We start from the raw sequence: 21,133 nt of genomic DNA on the forward strand, positions 1-21,133 counted from the left end.
GGGAGCGTTTCACCTGGTCAAGATTTCCCTGTAAATAGTTCACGCAATGCGAGAAGTTATTCCTTTCGCGCCTTGTACACTGGATTTTCATACGTGAATCGAACCCGTCGGTAACAAGTTCAGAAATTGAACGCCCCAGTGTTTTCCAGAGTCTAACCACAAGTATCTTCCAGGGAAAAACTAGAGAGATGTTTTGTGTGCGCAAATAGTAGATTACCAGGAGTGTCTATTCTGTTCATGTTATAAATTGCGGACTTTTACAAATTACAAATCTCACCGAAGTCTTCAAGATACTTTGGTTCTGAAACGTTGAGCAACTATCTAAAAAAACAAAATCTTGCACCACATTGGGAGTTGAGATTCCTTTGCAAGAAATTTGAACAGCTGAAGAAGTGATTTTTCAAAGAGGCACTAGCACTTGATTGTCTTCTGTAGTAATTACAAGAATGTTGAAGATGGTAAGTATCGTCTACCTCATATGCATGACATGTATGCAAAAAAAAAAAAAACTTTTTATAATCCTTCTTTATATAATATCAGCACGTTATTTACCAAATGCATTTTCAGCTTGATAAACTTGACGTAGCTTGAGAATTCACTAAATATTAATCAGTACTTTACGTATGTCCGGTTACTGTCTATTATTTTAGTGTTACTTTACCTGAAATTGATTTCGTACATCTGTTACTCCCGAGTTATGCTCGTGCCACGTACGAATTTGTGGAAAGTCCCCAAAAGTCCCCAAAAGTCCCCAAAAGTTATTTTTATTGTTTACTCATTAGCAACAGCTTTCGACATGCAAAATTTCACTATAGGACTATGCTGTGCGTTTGTGCCATCGTATGTGGAGCAATGATCTATTGACTTACAATATGGGCCAAGGACGTATTGGAGTAGGTCCACTTACCGTCGAAGGGGTCACTGAAACTGCCTTACCATAGCAACCATTGTGAATAATAGATTCGCTTGGACGGCGCGATTCTAATTTCTTGCGCTCGTTAGGGACTATGTTTTAGGGCCTCCCTATTTGAAATCCTATTTTACTTTTTCGTAATGATGGACTGCTGTTGCTAAAGCTGACTGTCTTCCGAAATTGACGAAGAGAAAACGGTAACATTGCACGTATGACGCGATGGAAACTTTTGACTTGCATGTCTGGCATTCAGGACAAGTTTGGATAGACAGAACTATTTATTCAACTCGGGTAAAATGTAGGGTGGGACAATGTTCTGTCACTCATAGTTCAATATAACCAAGCACAAAAATAGGAATGACTCACAGTCTACTAATCTCCACACTGTTAGCATTGCATGTCGTCCTCAACAATGAGACTTCTCGTGACAAACGCCCTGTCAAGTGATGTCAAAAACAGCTGATTTTCCCTAACGCTGAAGAGGCCTGGATAGCAGAAACAATTCTTAGCTTCGTAACCATTGGCGATCATTCATTTTTTTCTAATCTCAAGCGACTGAACCAAAACTTTCTTTTAAAGTTTTTGTCTCGTAAAAATTTAACTCAGTGGTTTTTAGACTTTTTTGGCCCGTACACCCTTTACCATATGTTATAATGTCATCCCCCCCCCCGCCACCCCCCCCCCACCACTCCCTTTCCAAAATTGTCTGTTTCAAAAGGTGCATTCCACATATATGCACATGACACTAAAAATCCTTGGTCACAATTCCCCCCCTGAAACTCTTGAAATATCCCCTAGGGGAGGAGAACTCCCCCCTGGTTGAGAACCATTGGTTTAACTAGCTCCTATCTTCCCCTAAAGACATGCAAAGATTTGTACCAGAAATCCTGTTTTATCGAATGTCATAAATGTTTTATATAGGTTGAATTCAGGCAGTTTGGATAAGTGCTTTAGCAGAAGTAGATTGAGTTCAAGGTCAGTAGAAACTAAACCATGGGTTCATTTTCCAGTGCTGTTTGGAATGTTCAACAACACTGATTTCCAAAACTTTTGTGAGGTTTTTGGCCTTAATTTCCGCTGTGTAAAATGACCGAGTTACATGGACTTTCTTATTTTTAAAAAATTTGGGCAACTCCCACGGTTACAATTCATTTTCCAAGTTTCTATAAAATTTATAGGTATTGTAGACTCTACCGAACAATCGAGTGTCTCTGACATTTTGCAAAAATGTTCACATCCAACCGATCTCTGACAAACTGATCTAGTTATGGGATTTATGCCACAACAATGTCAGTATTCTATATTCATTTGCTTTAAATATAAAATAATATCAGGTAGTAAAGGACTTCACTAGGTTTTGTCGCTTACTAATCTATTACCGGAGGGAATTTCCCCTTTGTCATCATCATATGATTACGCGATTTTCCTACACAAATTTCAAGTTAGGAGATCGCTCCACTGAAAGTGTAGTTTTACTCTTATTGTTACAAGAATTATTACTGATATTACTGGTTATTTTACTTTCTTGATACTTATAAATAATTGTACCTATTTTTGAAAACTGCGAGAACGAGGCAAAACATTTAAGAAATTATCTTTGTACTGCCATTCACATTAAAAAAATGTAAACGATTGTGTCTACATTTCAGCCTGAGAGAGAGAGAGAGAGAGAGAGAGAGAGAGAGAGAGAGAGAGAGAGAGAGAGAGAGAGGGGGGTGCAAATCATAATTACCCGATGGAACCCTTCTCTCCTCTTTCGATCGATGATCATAAATAAACTAACAGCACGGAACGAGCTCCGCGTTCGGTTTCGGCAAAACAGCGGACCAACATATTTTCCTTTTATATTTCTGCAGAATCGACTGTAATACAGAATGGAGTCGAAGGGATATTTAGTTAATACCCTCAAGGTTCAAAGTCACGGGCATCAAAAATGTTCCCAAACGATGAAAAAAAATTCTGGGTTCACGAAAGATATATCGGAAAATCGAAAAATGGCGGAATGAATAAAATGAGATGATGACTTTTTTTTTTTTTTTTTTTTTTTTTTTGCTGTTGGCCGTCGTTCTCTTCATAAGCTTTCGTCACGCCATACTTCATATTGAAGTGGGGATGTAATGTGGTTATAAAAACGATATAATAATGGGAAAGAGTGTAATGAAGACTGACGGAATAAGGTATGCAATCATGTACAATAACACGTATGCTTGTCAACTCATTGCATTTTGTGGTTGGGGAATTTTTGACAGTCCTCAGATGAACAGCCGTTTTGACTAAGCTTTCTTTCGTTATGTGAATTATTTTTTCACCTGAATTATCTTTCTGTTTCCTGCCTCTGTCATTATGGAAATTTCAAAAGTAATCGTATCGTTTTTCTTTCTTTTTTTCTTTGGTGAAGTGCTTGCTTGGAACTAATCTAGCTTGGCTTTCCTGAAAAAGGGACTCCCTAACCTAAGATATGACACGACAAAAAAAATTAAATAAATAATATTGGTTTTCCTTGCCTGATCTGAAGAAGGGATTCCCTAACCTAAAATATGACACGGCAAAAAAAAAAATAAAATAAATAAATAAAATTGGTTTTCCTTGCCTGATCTGAAGAAGGGACTCCCTAACCTAAGATATGACACGACAAAAAATAAATAAATAAATAAATAAAATTGGTTTTTCCTTGCCTGATCTGAAGAAGGGACTCCCTAACCTAAGATATGACACGACAAAAAATAAATAAATAAATAAATAAATAAAATTGGTTTTCCTTCCCCGATCTGAAGAAGGGACTCCCTAACCTAAGATATGACACGACAAAAAAATTAAATAAATAATATTGGTTTTCCTTGCCTGATCTGAAGAAGGGACTCCCTAACCTAAGATATGACACGACAAAAAAATAAATAAATAAATAAATAAAATTGGTTTTCCTTGCCTGATCCCTAACCTAATATGACACGACAAAAAAAAAATAAATAAATAAAATTGGTTTTCCTTGCCTGATCTGAAGAAGGGATCCTCATCCTAAGATATGACACTACAAAATAAATAAATAAAAAAAAAAAAATAGCATAATAACGCGCCTGAAAAAGGAAAGGAATCGATTACGCTACAGCAGCCGTTACGTAAGACGGACATTCATCAACATTCGAGAAAGCTCTGGAGAAAGAAGTCCAATTATCGTGCGAATTACTTTGAAAAGAACTTTTTTCTTTCATCAGTAACTTCAAAGGCACAATATTATTAAGTAAACGTCTTTCAGTGGCCGGATCGTAAGACTGAATAACAAAGTTCCCTAATAACAAAATACGTAATGGACTGAGCTAGATTCTTCCTGTTGCAACCGGAAGGCAAAAATTAACACAATTGCGTGACATCTGCCGATAATTCATGATTTCGTATCTTAACTGAGTAGCTAAAATTCTGCAGGTAACGTCAGCAGGTGAAGTTCTGTTTTAAGAAAAAAATCAATGGTGTTTTTTTTTTTTTTAAAACGATTTGCCACCTCTCACCAATTATGCTTTTTCGCTCCTGCGTTTTGAAAAGAATCAAACCTAACCTTGACAAGTGGGAATGTAAAAGGTCCCAATGCGGTTTCTCTCATTTTTCAAAAAGAGGCCTAATGTTCTTCCTTCCTAAACTCGGAACGTCTGATCGTTTTTAGTTTTCTGTAAAAGGAAACTATTGTGCCGGCTTTGTCTGTCCGTCCGCACTTTTTCTGTCGGACCTCAGATCTTAAAAACTACTGAGGCTAGAGCGCTGCAAATTGGTATGTTGATCATCCACCCTGCAATCATCAAACATACCAAATTGCAGCCCTCTAGCCTTAGCAGTTTTTATTTTATTTGAAGTTAAAGTTAGCCATAATCGTGCGTCTGGCAACCATATAGGAAAGGCCACCACCGGGCAGCGGCTGAAAGCGTCATGGGCCACAGCTCATACAGCATTATACACTGTACAGCAAGGTCTAGAGAATCTAGACCTTGCTGTACAGAAAACTCGATTGCGCCGAAGAAACTCCATCCCTCCTTACTTTTAATCTAAAAACTACAGCAGCTTCTGAGTGTAAACTTCTTCATCTTCATTTCAGCCCTGCCTTTAACTTGGTTAACCATAAGGATCGAATATAATTTTGTAACTTTAGTTTTTTTAGGCGACCATCAACAGACAACTATTCACGGTGTCTGAAGTGAGCAAAGACCTATCTTGTCTAGTGCTCTAGAACCTTAGCTTGGTAGGAATATGACAGACAGTCTAGAAAATAAGATTGCACAGTATGCTAAGGACACAACTTCCGTAGTCATTTGCTCCACCTGAATGTAAATTAAATGCTATAAGCTAAAGGAGACGAATGGAGAGGATCTTTAGTGGAGCAGTTAGCAGAGTGAGAGGCTAAACAACAGCCCAACTTGAGATTAAGTCAGTTATGTCATTCAACGATCCTGCGTTGCACTCTTGCCTCTAGTTCGCTCTGAATAGACAGCTAACTTCATTATTCTGAATATTGACAATATTTGGAATTATCCTGGACCCCTTGTTTTCTTTCTCTACTCTATAAAATTTATATACCAAATAAACTGATAAAAAAAACTAGGTATTATCTCGCTAGGCTTATTGTCTAGAGATTAATGATTACATTAGTTAGAGTTTGTCCTACCTCTGTTGGAATAATTAATCGAGTTTTAGGCATCACAGGGAGATATCCTACTTGACTTCTCCATCTTCCATAAGCTCAATTTCAACATAAATCTTTCATTAGCTCTTTGAAAGCCTTCACCTTAAGACCTTTTCCTAGTCATTGCTTCATTGCTTTGCAGATCACCAAGCACATTCTGTTGAGATATTTTGCCATTACTCCCTCCTAAACTGAAGTCTTTCCTTCAATTTACTGTACAACTGTGGAATAGCTTTCCTGGTAATATTACTCATGCTGATAATCTTAATTGAAAGCTAGACGATAACAAAATTGAAAGGCCTTGGCCTACTGACCTGGTCTTCTGACCGGCTTTGCTGGTAGTTAGTCAGTTTGGATTGATCTGGAGTCATGCTATAAGGTTCTTGCCAAAGGGTGTGGAATGGAGTGAGGTACCTTGGTTTTTGTTTTAATTCGCAAGCAATTATTTGTTTCGTCTCCCTGGCATGTTTTCTCACTTCTGTATTTAAGCACCTATTTGTTTGTTATATTACTTGTATTTATTTATTATCTTCTCTCTTATTTTCCGAAAGTTGGCCATTTAAGCTTTTCCCTTGTGAATGTTTGCTCAGTCTGAATAATAATAATAATAATAATAATAATAATAATAATAATAATAATAATAATAATAATAATAATAATAATAATAATAATAATAATAAGGCATAATACTTTTCCTGGCACTGATAAATGAAATGAAGAAATTATTAAGAAACATTTGGCTGCAATGGAAAAAATCACATTAAATTGCCTACAAAGAAATTAAAATTCAATAATATCAGAAACTTCCTCATGAAAATGATAACCTGAAAGTCTACGTCACTATGAACTTATCAAGTATCCCCCGAAACCATAGGAAAAAGTTTTAAAATCAAATGGATTATAAAACAATTTGATGTCACTAGTCACAGCAGGGGTTCCCAACCTGGTGTTCGCGAGCACCTCTGTGCTCTCTGATGATGATCTTTCGAAGTTGTTGAGATCGTGCTCGCGAGCACCAACTCTTCCTAGGCCTAACTGCTTCATTGGTGAATGTCAGTATCTTTGAACGAACATCTAAGCAGTAAAAATTCATTTTTAAATCTTCAATAAAAGTAATTAAAAATTTTTGTTGCCTTCAAATAAACGAACACTAAGTCTTTCACTTTCCAATCGGGCTGCTTCTTAATTCCCAAGAAAACATGTGGGTGCTTAGCAGCTTTCAAAGGTTGGGAACCCCTGCACTAGTGAGTTCTGTTTTAAAGAATCATATAGGGCTGGTCTGTAGGATAATTCCTTAAATTGGCATTCGAAATCAGAGCAAAGCAATGGAAATTAAATTGAACAATTAAACAAACATGAAAAAAAGGAATAAAATAAGCAACTAGGAAGCAATTGCAAAGATCTGCCTGACATTCAGAGGCTACTGTCATGCACCCGTTGTAAGTGACATTTAGGGAACTGGGGTACATCTTGGATATCTCAAGGCACAAATGTCAAAACTAAAGTGACTCTGAATTAATAACTAAATTGTCTACAGGTGATACTGAGAATGATTTTTTCTTTTATTTCTTCGTCTTCAGTTGCTTTGCTATCAGGATTTATTTCCCATCCACTTCCTAGACTTCTTGAAAAATACCCCAAATTAGAAAATTAATATATTTAGGATTTCTTAGATGTATTTGTTTTCCAATTTGTGGTTTCGCTTCAAGTTTCAGATTTCCATGTGATCCGTTATCATCCTAGGCTTCTCCCTAACTAGCAATCCGTCTCCATCTTCAGTTTCACTTTGTTTGGTTTCATGCACAGCCCTCCACAGGGATAATTCCCCCTCTGGCGGGCCCATGAACGTTTTCAAAATAAGGTGCTTCTTGTATATTTTATAATTGTCTTTCAGTGTTTTCTCGTCAGTGTCGTAGCTCCTGCAGAATAGGAGAGTCTTTAGTTCCCTTTTAAAATTGCATTCTTCTTCTGTACTCTTCACGCCAGGCGGTATTTTGTTGTATAGTCTAAGCGCGCAGTGTACAAATGCTCTATTATCTCCTTACCAAAGAAAGTCACTCTAGAACAGGAACTCGATTGGTCGAAGTACTTCATTACGTTCTCGATTTCGAAAGGATGCTCAAATGCTTCTTTTGAAGTCGATTCAAGTCGACCAAGGCCTCTTGTGGATGACTTTCCCACATAACGACGATAAGCGGAAGTGCGTGTCGACTTCTTGCTAAGTCTTCGAACTGCGAGAGTGCGAAGGCCTGTCAGACCGTGAAAACATTGTTTCTTGCGCCGTTGGTACTTCAGATATCTATGCTAACTTTATGTTTTCGATTCAGGATCATATATAAAATGGCACGCTTTAATACGAGCTCACAGGCTATCTCGTGACCAAGTTCGATCTTCCATCGAGGACAGCCTTCGTTTCCAGGTGTGTTTGTGACGCCGTTAAGTTGTAGAAGGCAGCTAGCAAACTTAGTTCAGTTGATTATCTTTATTGGCCATGTTGCTTCAAAAACCTTATATATTTAACAGATATTATTTAACAGATATCTTAGAATTATAAAAAATTTGTCTGGGGTTATTAGTACATTACACCAACACGCAATTGATCATTGCAGGGTTTAGCAGAAATCCGATACATTCAGCAAAGATACAAGAGTCTGAAAAAAAAGTGTGTGTCCGTAGGATTAGCCCATTAAATTAAAGAGACGGATATGACGTATATAAATGTCTGGGCTTATAACCTCCACGGAACACAAACAACATCGTCGTAGTCAGCTTATGACAATTTTACGTGTCTATAATCGACTCTGACCTTTACCGGACCTTGAACCAGCGATATCAATAAGGCAACCGACTTCTGCGTCATCGCGGATACAAAAAAACGATGGTAACCAGTTACTTTTCGCCGTCATGATGACAGCGGTTTGTTGTGAAGCAAGTTTACAGTGTAAACCAATCAATGAGGCAGTTTTATCCAGCGTTCCTGCCTCCCTGAACTTATTTCTCTGAACTTGTTTCTCTGAACTTGTTTCGACCTCAGGTCCGCTTGACATTTCAAGAGCTTTCATATTCAACCTTTATTAAACTGAAATTACTGAAAGGCTTAAGTTCAGTACTTTGAGGAATGGTCTGGCCTCGAATTAAAAATCTTCTCTTTTGATAATTTCTTCAATTTCTGAAGTGACTTGGTGTGAGGCAGTCTGCTTCTTTCATATTTATTTTTTTCCTTAAAAATAAAATGAAATTCAAAAGAAATTCTTTGAAGATGAGTTTAAAGAAACTGGTAAATGTTTCAATGGAAAAGATGACCCACAATTGAACCATGTACTTATAATGACTAGCATAATATTTACGATATGTTTTGGTAACCTTCTATTATTTTGAAAATACAATGACATTAGGGATTCTATTCTACTCTATAGAGCACATTTTTTTCTGTTTGACAACAGACTGAATGAACAAATCCCTATGCCAGCGAATCCAAAAATTGTTTCCAGTCTAAAGCATTTAAGCACGACACTTTAAAACGATAAGTGGTATCTTTCCGCTGCTAAAGCAAACTTGTCACCTGGGAACTAAGGATCAATAGCCTCATTGATGTCAAACACTTATATCTAATACATTCACGCTCCTTGCTTGCAATGGGACGATTTCCGAAGTTGACGAACCACTCTCATTTCACAGGAGTATCTCACATAGCTTTATTTTATTATTATTCTGTTTCTTAGATCTGCACTCAGGTCGAAAGGCGATTGACTTGGCTCCTTGGGAACACGTCACGAAATCATGCTGCAATCGCAGCGACTGTCTCAAATAAATCCGCACACACACTTAACCTCACATGAAACCAGCATTAATCTCTCGGATTCCAACACGCGAGTAAATGAAAAATAATAAAAAAAGGATTCCTCTAAAAGGATTGCTGGTAAATAGTGACAAAGAATTCCATTCTGCGAGAATGGCAGTACGAATTCAATGGCGTCCGTGGGTGTGCTTTAAGCTGTTCGGAAAACCGTGCGCATGAAGGAGTTTGTCTTAAGATTCTCCAACATATTACTTTAAAAATAAATTAGAACTAGAGAATGACGTCGCATTTTGTTCGGTTATTGTCCGATAGTTCGTTGCCTGGAGAAAATTATATATATATATATATATACTATAAATATATAATATACATATATATTACATATATATTATGTGTGTGTTATATTTGTTTACCAAACCCGCTCTCTCTCTCTTTACTTTTTCTCAACTTTGAAATAACGTGAAAATTAGATCAAACATGGCTTCCAGTGCATAGCATCGACATGAGTTCTCATGAATATTTATAAATATATCAACGTCTTGGCGCACATTTTCTCTCTCTCTCTCTCTCTCTCTCTCTCTCTCTCTCTCTCTCTCTCTCTCTCTCTGCAGCAACATATTGTCTTTACCTTTTCCAAATTTCTAAAGTTTTCACTTTACCTGCGAGGTTTGTGCTTACTGTAACTTAAATAGGCCTATTGATAGATTCCTTTCCGACGATGCCATCAGGTTAAAAATTTAACCTAAAATCTATGCAGCTATCTTTTCTTAAATATTATCATCTAAATGGATTTCTTTAACACTCTTATTTCCTGTTGAAAGTCTTTGCTATTGCCTCGTTATGTGACAATATTCTCTGATCAGAGAGGTGCTGGAGACCTTGCCTTGTCTGTTCAACATACAGTAAATATTCTCGGTCATAAAGACTACGCATCTAATATTCACAATCATTTCCCTGGTTAAAAGATATACTACTGAAAGAATCAACAGCTGGAAATGACTGACGTCATTCAAGTAACCAATTCACTTACCAACGGCAAAATCAATAAGAGTGCCAACGTACCAATCTAGCAAAAACTCTTACACAAGCTCTTGGAAATATAATACTTTGAGTCCTACGTAACCTTGTAGTCCCCTGTTTCACTGAGAAAGTGTCTTTTTCTGTGGTAGATTTAGCCACGGGCAAGTCTACCAAAGCCAAGTTGGGTCACTGCAACAATGTCTGTTATTGGATGCCCTTCCTCGAGTGACGGCAAGGTAAATGATTCAGAAAATGCATAAAAAGGCAGAACATTTTAATTAATGGACGTAATCAGCGGGAAAAGACTGGTGCGAATGGTCAAAAATCGAGTTTTTAGTATAACGTAATCTCCCTGGGGTCTGGAATCCTGACATGTACAACGAAGCGGCCAATGGAAGTGATATACAGTAAAACAGCTCTCGAGAATAATAATTACGTAGCCAAAAACCATATAATAACACCTGAGTGATGGTCTGAGATGGCCACAGACTTATATAAGAAGCTTTTGGGACAATTCTTGCAAGCAGTATGTGTAGAACTTTCTGAGCTCATACAGACTCTGCTGAAGATAGGACAGGCCTCACAGACTGTATATCTGAAGGAAATGCTTACATACAGGGTTCGCTGTTCTAGACATGAACACTTCGGTACCAGACATTTGATCCCCCAGGGCTAGTACTAGTAAACATGGAGAAATACATTTGACCCCCAAGGGCTAGTACTAAACACGGCAAAACAGTGTAGACGAATCACTGTTTCGCCGTGTTTAGTACTAGCCCTCATGTGGAATTGGAGTTCGGACCGGAAAGGGTTGGCCATTCTTTACACAGGGGATCATTGAATCCGCTGTTCTTGACATGGAGATGGTGGGTTCGCTAATCTTGACATGATCCTATTTCTTTCAGGCATTTTCTTTTGAGGCCATTCCTTTCAGCTGATATTCATTGCATGAAAACTTCAGTGGCGTGACAGAAAGCTATTGGTAATCTCAAGGCCGTTGGCGAAAGCAAAGATTACTGCTGAACCAGACACGCGAAACTGCGTTCGTTTGAATCCTCGGCTTATATTTTATTTCAGTCGTGAAAGGTCTGTATGTCCAGCAAAAACATCGGAATGAAAAAAAAGAGTGGATTCGGATACCACGTTGTAGAACTGAGAGGGATTAGGAGAACTTTACAGATTCCCGTGAAACGTCCTCATAACGTGAGAAAAAATTCCATCAAAGAAGTGCAAATTCCTTCTTAGCATTGAGAAGAAAGTTTAAGTTCCTGTTTTCCTCTCATTGCTGTATTGCGTGTCTTCCGAGTCAACCGTTCTTTACTGTTAAGTGTACAATTACTCACCCTTCAAATGATGTGTAAAAACAATGTGAATCATCCACCAGACATTAAAAGAAATTGATCTGCAAGATAACATTCCAGCATTGTAAATTTTCTACCGCCAAACAACATTCATTCAATTCAGAGTGACGCGGATATGTCAGTGGCGATTTTTATTTTCTTTGGACTATCACAAAGCACCACCTATTCCTTGTAGATCTTTGAGAGAGAGAGAGAGAGAGAGAGAGAGAGAGAGAGAGAGAGAGAGAGAGAGAATGTTCTGAAAACTGTAAAGATGATAATAACACGAGTCATACAATCAAACAAGACCACGGCAACTGCAAGATGGAGACAGGACTGAAGGAATGAAGGAGTCTGCCGTGATTACCGGATCCGCATAATGGCTTCTCAAATACATCAACATTGGGGATGTTGGGGTTGAGTTCAGCATGCTACTGAGTAAAATATTGGGAGGGGAGACACATAATTAGGAAATATACGAGGGGGAGAGAAGAAAGCAGTCATATTCCGTGAAGCAATCCATTACTACAACCACTACAACTAAAGGAGGGGAACACAGTAAAATGAAATGCGGACGAAACCTAGTCTCATCACGCCTAGCAACGTTTTTATTATTGTTTTTTTTTTCGAGACGTAGTTAGGACTATGGCCCTGCCAGCTTTCCTTTTCATAAACCCCCCTTTTCTCTCCCTCTAATAGCTCATGCAACTATAGTACCATTGTGTTGTTGCTAAGGTTACAATGAGAACAATTAACTCTAGAATTAGGAAGTCTTTATCTGAACCATGATAGCAACTACGGTCGTGACTGTGCTCTCTACTGCAGTGCTGCCTCACTATTTCATGTAGACCGAGAATTGCGGTTCCACGCAACATAAACCACGTAGGCTGATAATGACCAATAACATGTAAGCCTTGTATGGCCACGCACGGTAATGGACGCTTGATTCTGGGCACGCCAAAGAACAACCGCTCCACCCCTTCTCTCCTCTCTCTCTCTCTCTCTCTCTCTCTCTCTCTCTCTCTCTCTCCTCCCCGAGTGTGGGAATCTAGGCTTAGCTTGATTGGAAAATGCGAAAAGACTGTTGTTTTGAATGATTTAAATACAGTGGTAGGTGACAATGAGACATCATACGATGAAAGATCTGTATGAAATGTGTTCTGGACAACACTTCCCTAAAAGAATCAAATCATAAAACGTATAGCTTGGAAAGATAATATGGTTAGCAACAGTCTGTTACATTATGTCTGTACAAGGTAGGAGGGGGAGCATGCAGGAATGTGAGGGGTGGCTGGATGTATAAGATGAAACTCGCTTGTTTAAATTACAATTAGAGCTATATATTCAAACCATCCTCTCCAATGGTAAATATCTAACGCTATTACTGCACCTCATCTTTCAAACTCAACTGTGGGGAAAATATACATAAATGGCGCCGTATCTCAGAAATTTCAGCCTCTTAGCATACAAACTCTCCATGACTTCAGAGTATTTATTTAGAATATTTTAATAATCGATTGTCAAGCACCTGCATTCGCGGCCATATGTATGAACCACAGGAATGTTAGCTCTCATGCATAATTGAAAACAGCGTCAGCACTTATTAGAACGTAATCTATATCCCCGTTACGCATGACCAGACAGTAAGCCTATTTGGAGCTAAAGCTTTGAGCTTCATCTATCACCTATACGTATTCGAGAACTTTTATCAGTCATAAAAATCCTTGCTTTGAACTCGCGATTGATCTGAACTAGTTTGTGCAAATTCTTGTCAGTTCAGGCAAGTCCAGTGGAGGTGAAATCATACCACTGGCATCATAATGTAAGACTAGTTCGAACATGAAACAAAGGTTTTAGGGAGAAACTTTTGACCTATTTCTCTCTTTCTATCTCTCTCTGAACTCAAATTCTTCTCAGTTCTCTCTCTCAGTCTCTTACCATCTGGTCTCAACGCTTATAGTTATGGGATAGGGTTTTTTGCATTTATGACATCGAACCCACACTTCTTTGGAATTTGGAAATCAACTTCCTGTTCACCGGTATAGCAACTTATTGACTGAATATCGATGAGGTACTGAAATTCACTGTTAACAACAGGTCGGATATATGGTATGACGTCACGCAACGTCCTAATATAATTGTCCGTGAATAAAACCATTCAAATCGTCTTTGATGCAGAATGAAGAATGTCTCGAGATACTGAAATTCCCAATATTCCCAATAAAACGCGATGGAATTATTTGCGTTGGTACTTCCTGTGCTGCTTTTTAAGTCTCCAATACGTTTCATGGAATTTCTAAGGAGAGGTATTTTATTACTGCTGTTATTTTGGCCGTTTTCAATATGTTTAGCCCGTAAGATATGACGTTTTTAGGCCTGGAGTACTTTCTCAATTCCAGTATTTTGATTTCATCCCAACACTCTAACCTTTTCATCTTGTTCTTGATTGCATTATTTCTTGTCTTGTGTAAGTCAATTATATAATCTTGTACAGTGTACAGTTCTACAATCTATTCTTGTCTTCCTTCGCTAAAACTATCATTTCAGCACCCCATAGTGCACTTCTGTTTGTGGTTGTCTACATAACTGTTAAACATAAGCACTACGTAGTGACCAATAATACAATCCTTGAATATTTCATTTTTGTCCATAAAATTCTTCTAGTTATCTTTTGTGTCATCTTCTTCATCGACCTCCTACTTATTTACGCTTCAATCGTCTTTCTTATCAGTCTCACCTGCCTTGATTACGCTTATATATACCAACGTTCTCTAACATGACTTTTCTATTTTTGGCTTCTACCTTTATAAACTTCAACCACATAATGATAAGGTATACCTTCAGACAGGGGTGCGTTTTTATGAGAGCATATGTAGAAATCATTCTGAGGTAATTACGGTGTATAAAGACATTTATATTCATTTTTGTGAGACATTTTGACAGTAAATATACCGTAACCTTTTCAGTAATAATTAAATTTATGATTTAAATGAGAAAAATATACGATAAGAATGGCGTCAAAAATGACTTCTTCATAATCAGTTATCTGATATTTCTAGAGAGCACTGTTTGTTATGATTGCGTTTTCATGTTATTAAGAATATTCAGATTTTGTCATATATGGATGCAATAAAAATTTTACCTTAATAGGCCTACTTACAATTTATTCTTATTTTGTTTCAGAATGCCTTCATCTGATCGGAAAAATGAAAGAAGAGGAGAGGCTTTACAAAGACTTCCTGTCTCTCGTTCGTCACGTTCCAGAAGGGCAACGTTCCCTGAGACCGCAATTTCTTCCCAGAAACTTCTGAGAACAGTTAATGTAGCGTTGAAAACTGAATACATTTACTGAACAACCATCTTTGCCGACAAGCGAGACGCAGCAATGATCTCGAGAACCAAATCGCATTTTCAATCAGGAAACACTTGAAAAGTAAACATGCAGTGACAAAGTCTACGTCACTGGCTGACTACATATGGTAACTCACAAACTCCATTTTTGCTCTTCAAGAAAGTGATCGCAGAAGTCTTTCAAGATGTGTGAAGGCTTCAAAATCCAACTCGACTTTGCGTACGAGGAGATAAACGGGACCCGCAAATTGGTACTCGTTCCCGACATCACCAAGTGCCCAGAGGACCCCGGTCCGTTCATCGCTGCTGCTTTTCTCTCCATCATCTTCGTGGCTGCGTTCATTCTGAATCTGATGGTGGTGGTAACAGTGGCAACCAGTTATACTCTGAAGAGGTTTCTCTACTGCCATCTGGTCATCAATCTCTCCGCCACTTGCATGATGGATTGCTTCTTCAACATCAGCATTGCCATTGGCTATGTGACAACAGCGCCGTGGCTGTTTGGCTATTACCTCAGTTACTTCAACAGTTTCACCATCAACATGCTGAACAGCGAGATGGCCTTTGCAGTGACGTTGCTGACGATCGACAGAATAGCTGCGGCCAAGAAATTCACCAAATATCTAAACATGACCAAGTTTAAACTGGGCGTGATAATAAGTGCGACGTGGGGAGTGGCTCTTCTAATGGCGCTGCCTCTCGTCTGTGGTCTGATAATGAGTATGCCTTACAGGAACAGGTACTCCTGCGCAGTGGCTGATCCAAACGACGATTACTACCTCATCGTCCACGTCCTCCTGGTGTTGTGTGGCTGCACACCGGTGATGGTAGTCCTAGTCAGTGTGACTTCGGCAGTGTTTCACAAGGAACGGAAGAAGCAGAAAATCAAAGGTAACCAAACAATGAGTTACTTCGACCAAATCTTGATGACGCCGTACTACAGGAACGAGTTCTATCCCGCTGTGTTTGTTGGTTTCGCAGTCATTTTCTACTTGATCTGTTGGCTGCCTTTTACAGCCTTGAGTACTATTGGGCCCATGGTGACGAGACACTGGGCCAATGAAACGGACGACGAACAGGGAGACGACAAAACCTTTAACCGGTTCATCCCACTGCCAAGAAGTGGCTTCCGCATGACGAAGGCCATGTTGGATGACAGTCAGTTACAGAAACTCAATCACACAAACATCACTAGTTCACACGTCAACACAACAAACATCACTATGCATCCTGGACGCATTCCTGAAATCATTTCTACCCCAGGATATGAAACTGCATTCATATGGCTTAGGTTCCTGTATGACCTCATTGTGCCTATATTGGTATTCGTTATACTGAGGGACGTCAGGGCTAAGAGTGAGGGACTCATAATGTGCTGTAGGCCTAATTCTGTGAACGTGGCCTCTCCCAAACCAATCAGACCCTACCTCAATAAGATGTCTAGCAGCAATTCAGCAGACGGCAAAGAAAGCAGTTACAAATCACAAAAGAAGAACTCGAAAAATGCAGTTGGCTTCAAGACCCCCATACTTTTCGCAACGTCTGAAGGGCTTCACATTCGGACGGTAGAGGGAACTTATCTTGACATGATTGAAAACAAGTCTCTGATGGCTTTTGCAAAACAGCAGAATGACACCCCAAGGTTTACTTACGACCTGTGCGACGTGATGCTTGGGTATGAAGATTTAACCGACTTCGATGGCCAATTCCATATTGATGATCATTATGATTACGACAAAGAACCGCGCGAGGCCGACCTTGGCGCAGCAAACCACATCGTCAACAATGCTAGCAGAGCAGCCTTAGGTCAGAAACCGCTGCAAGAACCTGTAGAAGACGAGTGCGAAGAAATACCGATACAAGGGGAACTCCGGCCGCCAACGCCTCCCAAAGTTCACATAAAAGGAAACGACCCAGCCATTAGCTTCGGGGAAACGATAGAACCCACCAACGACCCAAACAAGCCCCAGAGAGGGAAGAAAAGCGTGAGATTTGCGTCAGTTCTCACGGAAGAAATTCCCAGACCAGAGACTGGGGAAAGCTCTGTTCTTAACTCATCCATCAACAGTGGGAGGTCGAGTGACTCGGGAATACTGGCTGACAGTGAAAGATCTTCTGCCAACGAAAATAAGGACACGAGGCAACCGAAACCAGTCCCTGTTAGAGAACGGAAGCCCATTCCAAGAAAAGGCCCGGGGTATCCCACAAAGAGGCTACAGGCCGCGCCAAGAAACCCGAACGGCGTTAGGAAACCCGTAGTGACTAACGTGAGGAATATCAAAAGTCGTCATTTTACTAAAATGAATGATTCTATGACGTCTCTTGACGAAAAGACTCCAGCTACGCCGAGACGGTTCTCAAAACCCAGTGCTCAGAGAACTCTTCCTTAGCCGTTTGATGTAGAGGTCAGTATTTTCAGTTCAGCAACTGTATCGTGAAGTTATGTGTAGAATACCTGACTTTAATGGTAACTTAAAATATGCTGACAACAAATTCTCTCAATAATACAACAAAGGATGCAACTTATAAAAGTGACAGTGTGTATGTGTTATATTATTTATTTTTGTTACTTTTGATGTTCAGATTAAGCCTGCTTTTACCTCTCAAATCTCCAATCACAAACATGAAAAACTTACTCTAAGACGCAATATATTTTCTATTTCAGACGAGAAACGATGTGTCCAGTGGGCGGAATGCACCTGTGTGGGTTTCATAGAGGGTCGTACAAGATTTCGAGCATTCACAGAAGGAAATGATGAATGGAAATAAAGAAAGCAAAAACAAAATGGGTTGCGCAAAGAAGGAAGCCCCTTGGGAGTGAACAAAACCAGTATCACAGGAATGGAAGAAGTCTTAACCTAATATACATTCAGACTGGTAATTTTAATTTTTGGTTTTATCAAAATGTTTACTGCAAAAACAAAAAATAAAAATAAATCAAACGGCTATCAGGAAATATGATGCCATGTGCGAATGGTGCAGAGAGTTCTAGTACTTCCTAAACTCTCTGCAATTTATCACAAATTATGAAAAAGATTATGGATCAAAGAATGTCAGAGTGTACTGTTATTGAAAAGACTATGGATCAAAGAATGTCAGAGTGCAACAAGTTACTTTCACCATAACTGGAGACCCTTGTGCCAAGAGCTTTTCTCAGAAAGAATCTGTAGTTACAACGATATATTTTGGAAAACTTAAAACTAGAAAACATTCGAGTTAATCTAATTTCCTAACCAAATGAGACCTTTGGACTGGACGCTCTTAAAGAGCATTAAGCAAAGAAAACAAGTTGACAAAGTGCCTTCATAAAATGACGGTATAACTGTCAGTCAGAAAACTTACTGTATGAACGTTTTACAGTGTTGTGTCGTGTAATGGGTTCTCTGCCGAGAAATTGCTCCTAATGATGTACATAAGTAGTATTCTTGATTCTCCGATACACCGAGGCAAATAAATTGGTTTCTAATTGTACCAAATGATTGACCTCTAAAATGCTGTCATTGTATATGTTTGGGTGACAAAATTCCCTTTCCAGTTTCCTCTGTCATCTGAAATCACACTTAGAGATGTTTGTTTTTGTAGTTAACTGTTTTCTATTCAGTTTTTCCAACTACCTTATAGATATAAATTGCCATAACTTATAAATTCTAATTAAAAGGTAATAGGCAATGAAATCATCGATATTTCCACTGTGTAAAAATATTCCATCCATCTGAAATCATCTCAGTCACAGTTGCATTTCATTACCAAGTCCAATACACAAGTGGATTACGAAACAAAAAAGGGAGGTGGAAAAATTAATTTTCTGACATATTCTTTTCAAACTAATGTATTTATATATCTCGTATTATCCTAGTATTATCTCAAGGTAATCTAGTCTCTCTCTCTCTCCCTAATAGATTAAGTAAAAATTGCCACTCCAAATGACCTCAAGTTCATTTTCTTTACTAATCTTTCTATGCATTTATTTGCCATTTTTAAAGGGAAACCAAGTTTATAGACGGTAGCGTTCATACAATGTTTCCAGTCTGCTTGCTAGACTGCATAAGACGTATCATCCTCGAGTGTACATCCATTTCAATTATGAGATCAATGATTCTCGGTCACATCACAGTTAGGACAGGATATGTAAATGATGATACTTTGTAAATAAAAATCATTAATTTACTCCGTGATACTTTACTGCTAAAGATGAAACAAGATGTCCAACATTTACAGGGTCTTAATGGTAAAGTTATTTTATATAATACAAATAAAGTGTATTTCTTTGTTAGAGTAGAAGTGGGCCTGTTCCACGTCTGAACCTAATGAAGTGCCTGCTATGCTTTCCAAATGAGAAAGGGGGCATACCCTCATATTCATGCTATTTTGTGATAACCTACTTTCTGTACAAAATGTATGCGTGTTTCACTAAATAAACAGATTAAAAGATGCCAGATGATAGTTTTATTTCAGTGTAATGATGTAAGTTGTAGTCACATTTCACATTTCCCTACCTCACCGGATTGTAATGTATGAAAGGATTGCTCTCGTCTGTCAGTCTACCACCCACAGCATAAACCAAGTGCTCAGTGAATTCGGCGAAGCATATTCTCTATACGATGGCAAACGGGACAGAGAACTTGATCTAGCCAAGGTTTAAATGAATAAAAAAAATAAATAAAAAGTAAAGCAAGGAAATGTTAATTAACCTAAATGATTAAGGCTCAAAGAAACATTAGCAATTAAGTCTGATCAGAATTTTTAAAGAAAGCATTAGTTGGGAAAGTCTTCAAAAAATAGAATATGTGAAAATGCTATTGTCTTTTATGTTTTAAAAACATTATGGGGAATTGTGTATACAATATAAAACTGCTTAATTCAAAACTGTAAAGTAACAAAAATAAAAGCACCAATAAGATGGTCCAATCACAGGAAACTTTATAGACCTGATTCACAAACATGAAACTAAGCAGTAAGTCCTAGATTACGATATAATAAAAAAGGCCTAGAGAATCTTTGGAACGAAGACAAAGACAAAAGAAAAATCAACATCTGGAAAGAAATTTCATAATTGCAGATGTTCTGGTGATTTTTGCCTAACGTGCAAAGCCAGATAATAGGCCTACAAACCTTAGAGAAAGATAAGTTGCGGTAAAGTAAATAACAGGGCAGAAATTGACAACCAGTAATACTATAAAATATGAAACACTTTTGTTTCGAATGAATTCTCTGAAGAGGAGTGATAAAAGACTCGTGTCTGCTCTCACAGATAATAACAAACCCCACAACAGTATAATCAGATACAACTGCAAGCATAACGTGGCCGTGGAACCATGTGATTTGAATTTGGGTTCAACTGAAGTAAATGGACAAAATAAACACGAGAAATGTGAACATTTGACAGTTCCAACTGAGAGAAATCAGGAAACCAGGAAACGTTGCTTGGCCTAAGAAGGTTAAAATACATTAACTCAGAATAGATTATTCTGTACATTGCATTCACCATTGTCCAGACTCTGACCCAACTGCGCTACATTGGAACAGAAGTGAATATATGAAGAAACGGCAATAAGCAGTGAGATTTTATAAAGGAAATTTAATAGCCTAAATTACCTCTGAATTTACATTATTGTAGGTCCAGATTAGTTTGAATGCTGTCACTGAAAACATTAAATTTTACTTGTTTGCGAATTTAAAATTTCTACTATCTCCTTATACGTATAAAAATTAGCGTAAAATTATGGAGAAAATATGAAATTCTAAGGAAGATTGAGCCATAACTAAAACAAATTCGTTAGCCATCTAAACTCGTTTTCTATAAACAGTAAATTGCAACAATGAAAACTATAAAACGAACTTTAACTTTTATATTTTTAATTGTTTTTCCCCTTTAAATATTGATCCTTTCATCGTATTCTTCAGCGTTATACAGTGAGGATTAAAAATGTAAATGAATTGCCTTGCTTTTAATAACAAAGCAAAAAGAAGTTATAAAAAACTCTCGTTACAAAAAAATATATGTTTTTTCAAAAGGAAAATCTAATAAGTTTATATCCATATAG

At 38.1% G+C, this 21,133-nt stretch overlaps 1 protein-coding gene and 1 long non-coding RNA gene across 2 annotated transcripts in view; one reads left to right on the plus strand and one right to left on the minus strand.

The window, feature by feature from the left end:
* LOC136832481 (uncharacterized) overlaps nt 1-21,133 on the minus strand; it is a 51,682-nt gene that overhangs the window by 11,125 nt on the left and 19,424 nt on the right. The gene's annotated exons all lie outside the window — the stretch shown is intronic.
* On the plus strand, nt 78-19,245 carry LOC136832480 (uncharacterized). Its single transcript, XM_067093363.1, has 3 exons — nt 78-458; nt 14,922-17,494; nt 17,755-19,245. Exon 2 carries the CDS (start codon nt 15,275-15,277, stop codon nt 17,477-17,479), a length of 2,205 nt encoding a protein of 734 aa, XP_066949464.1. The 5' UTR covers nt 78-458; nt 14,922-15,274; the 3' UTR covers nt 17,480-17,494; nt 17,755-19,245.

The sequence above is a fragment of the Macrobrachium rosenbergii genome, chromosome 50 (assembly GCF_040412425.1).
Source record: "Macrobrachium rosenbergii isolate ZJJX-2024 chromosome 50, ASM4041242v1, whole genome shotgun sequence".
Taxonomy (NCBI): domain Eukaryota; kingdom Metazoa; phylum Arthropoda; class Malacostraca; order Decapoda; family Palaemonidae; genus Macrobrachium; species Macrobrachium rosenbergii.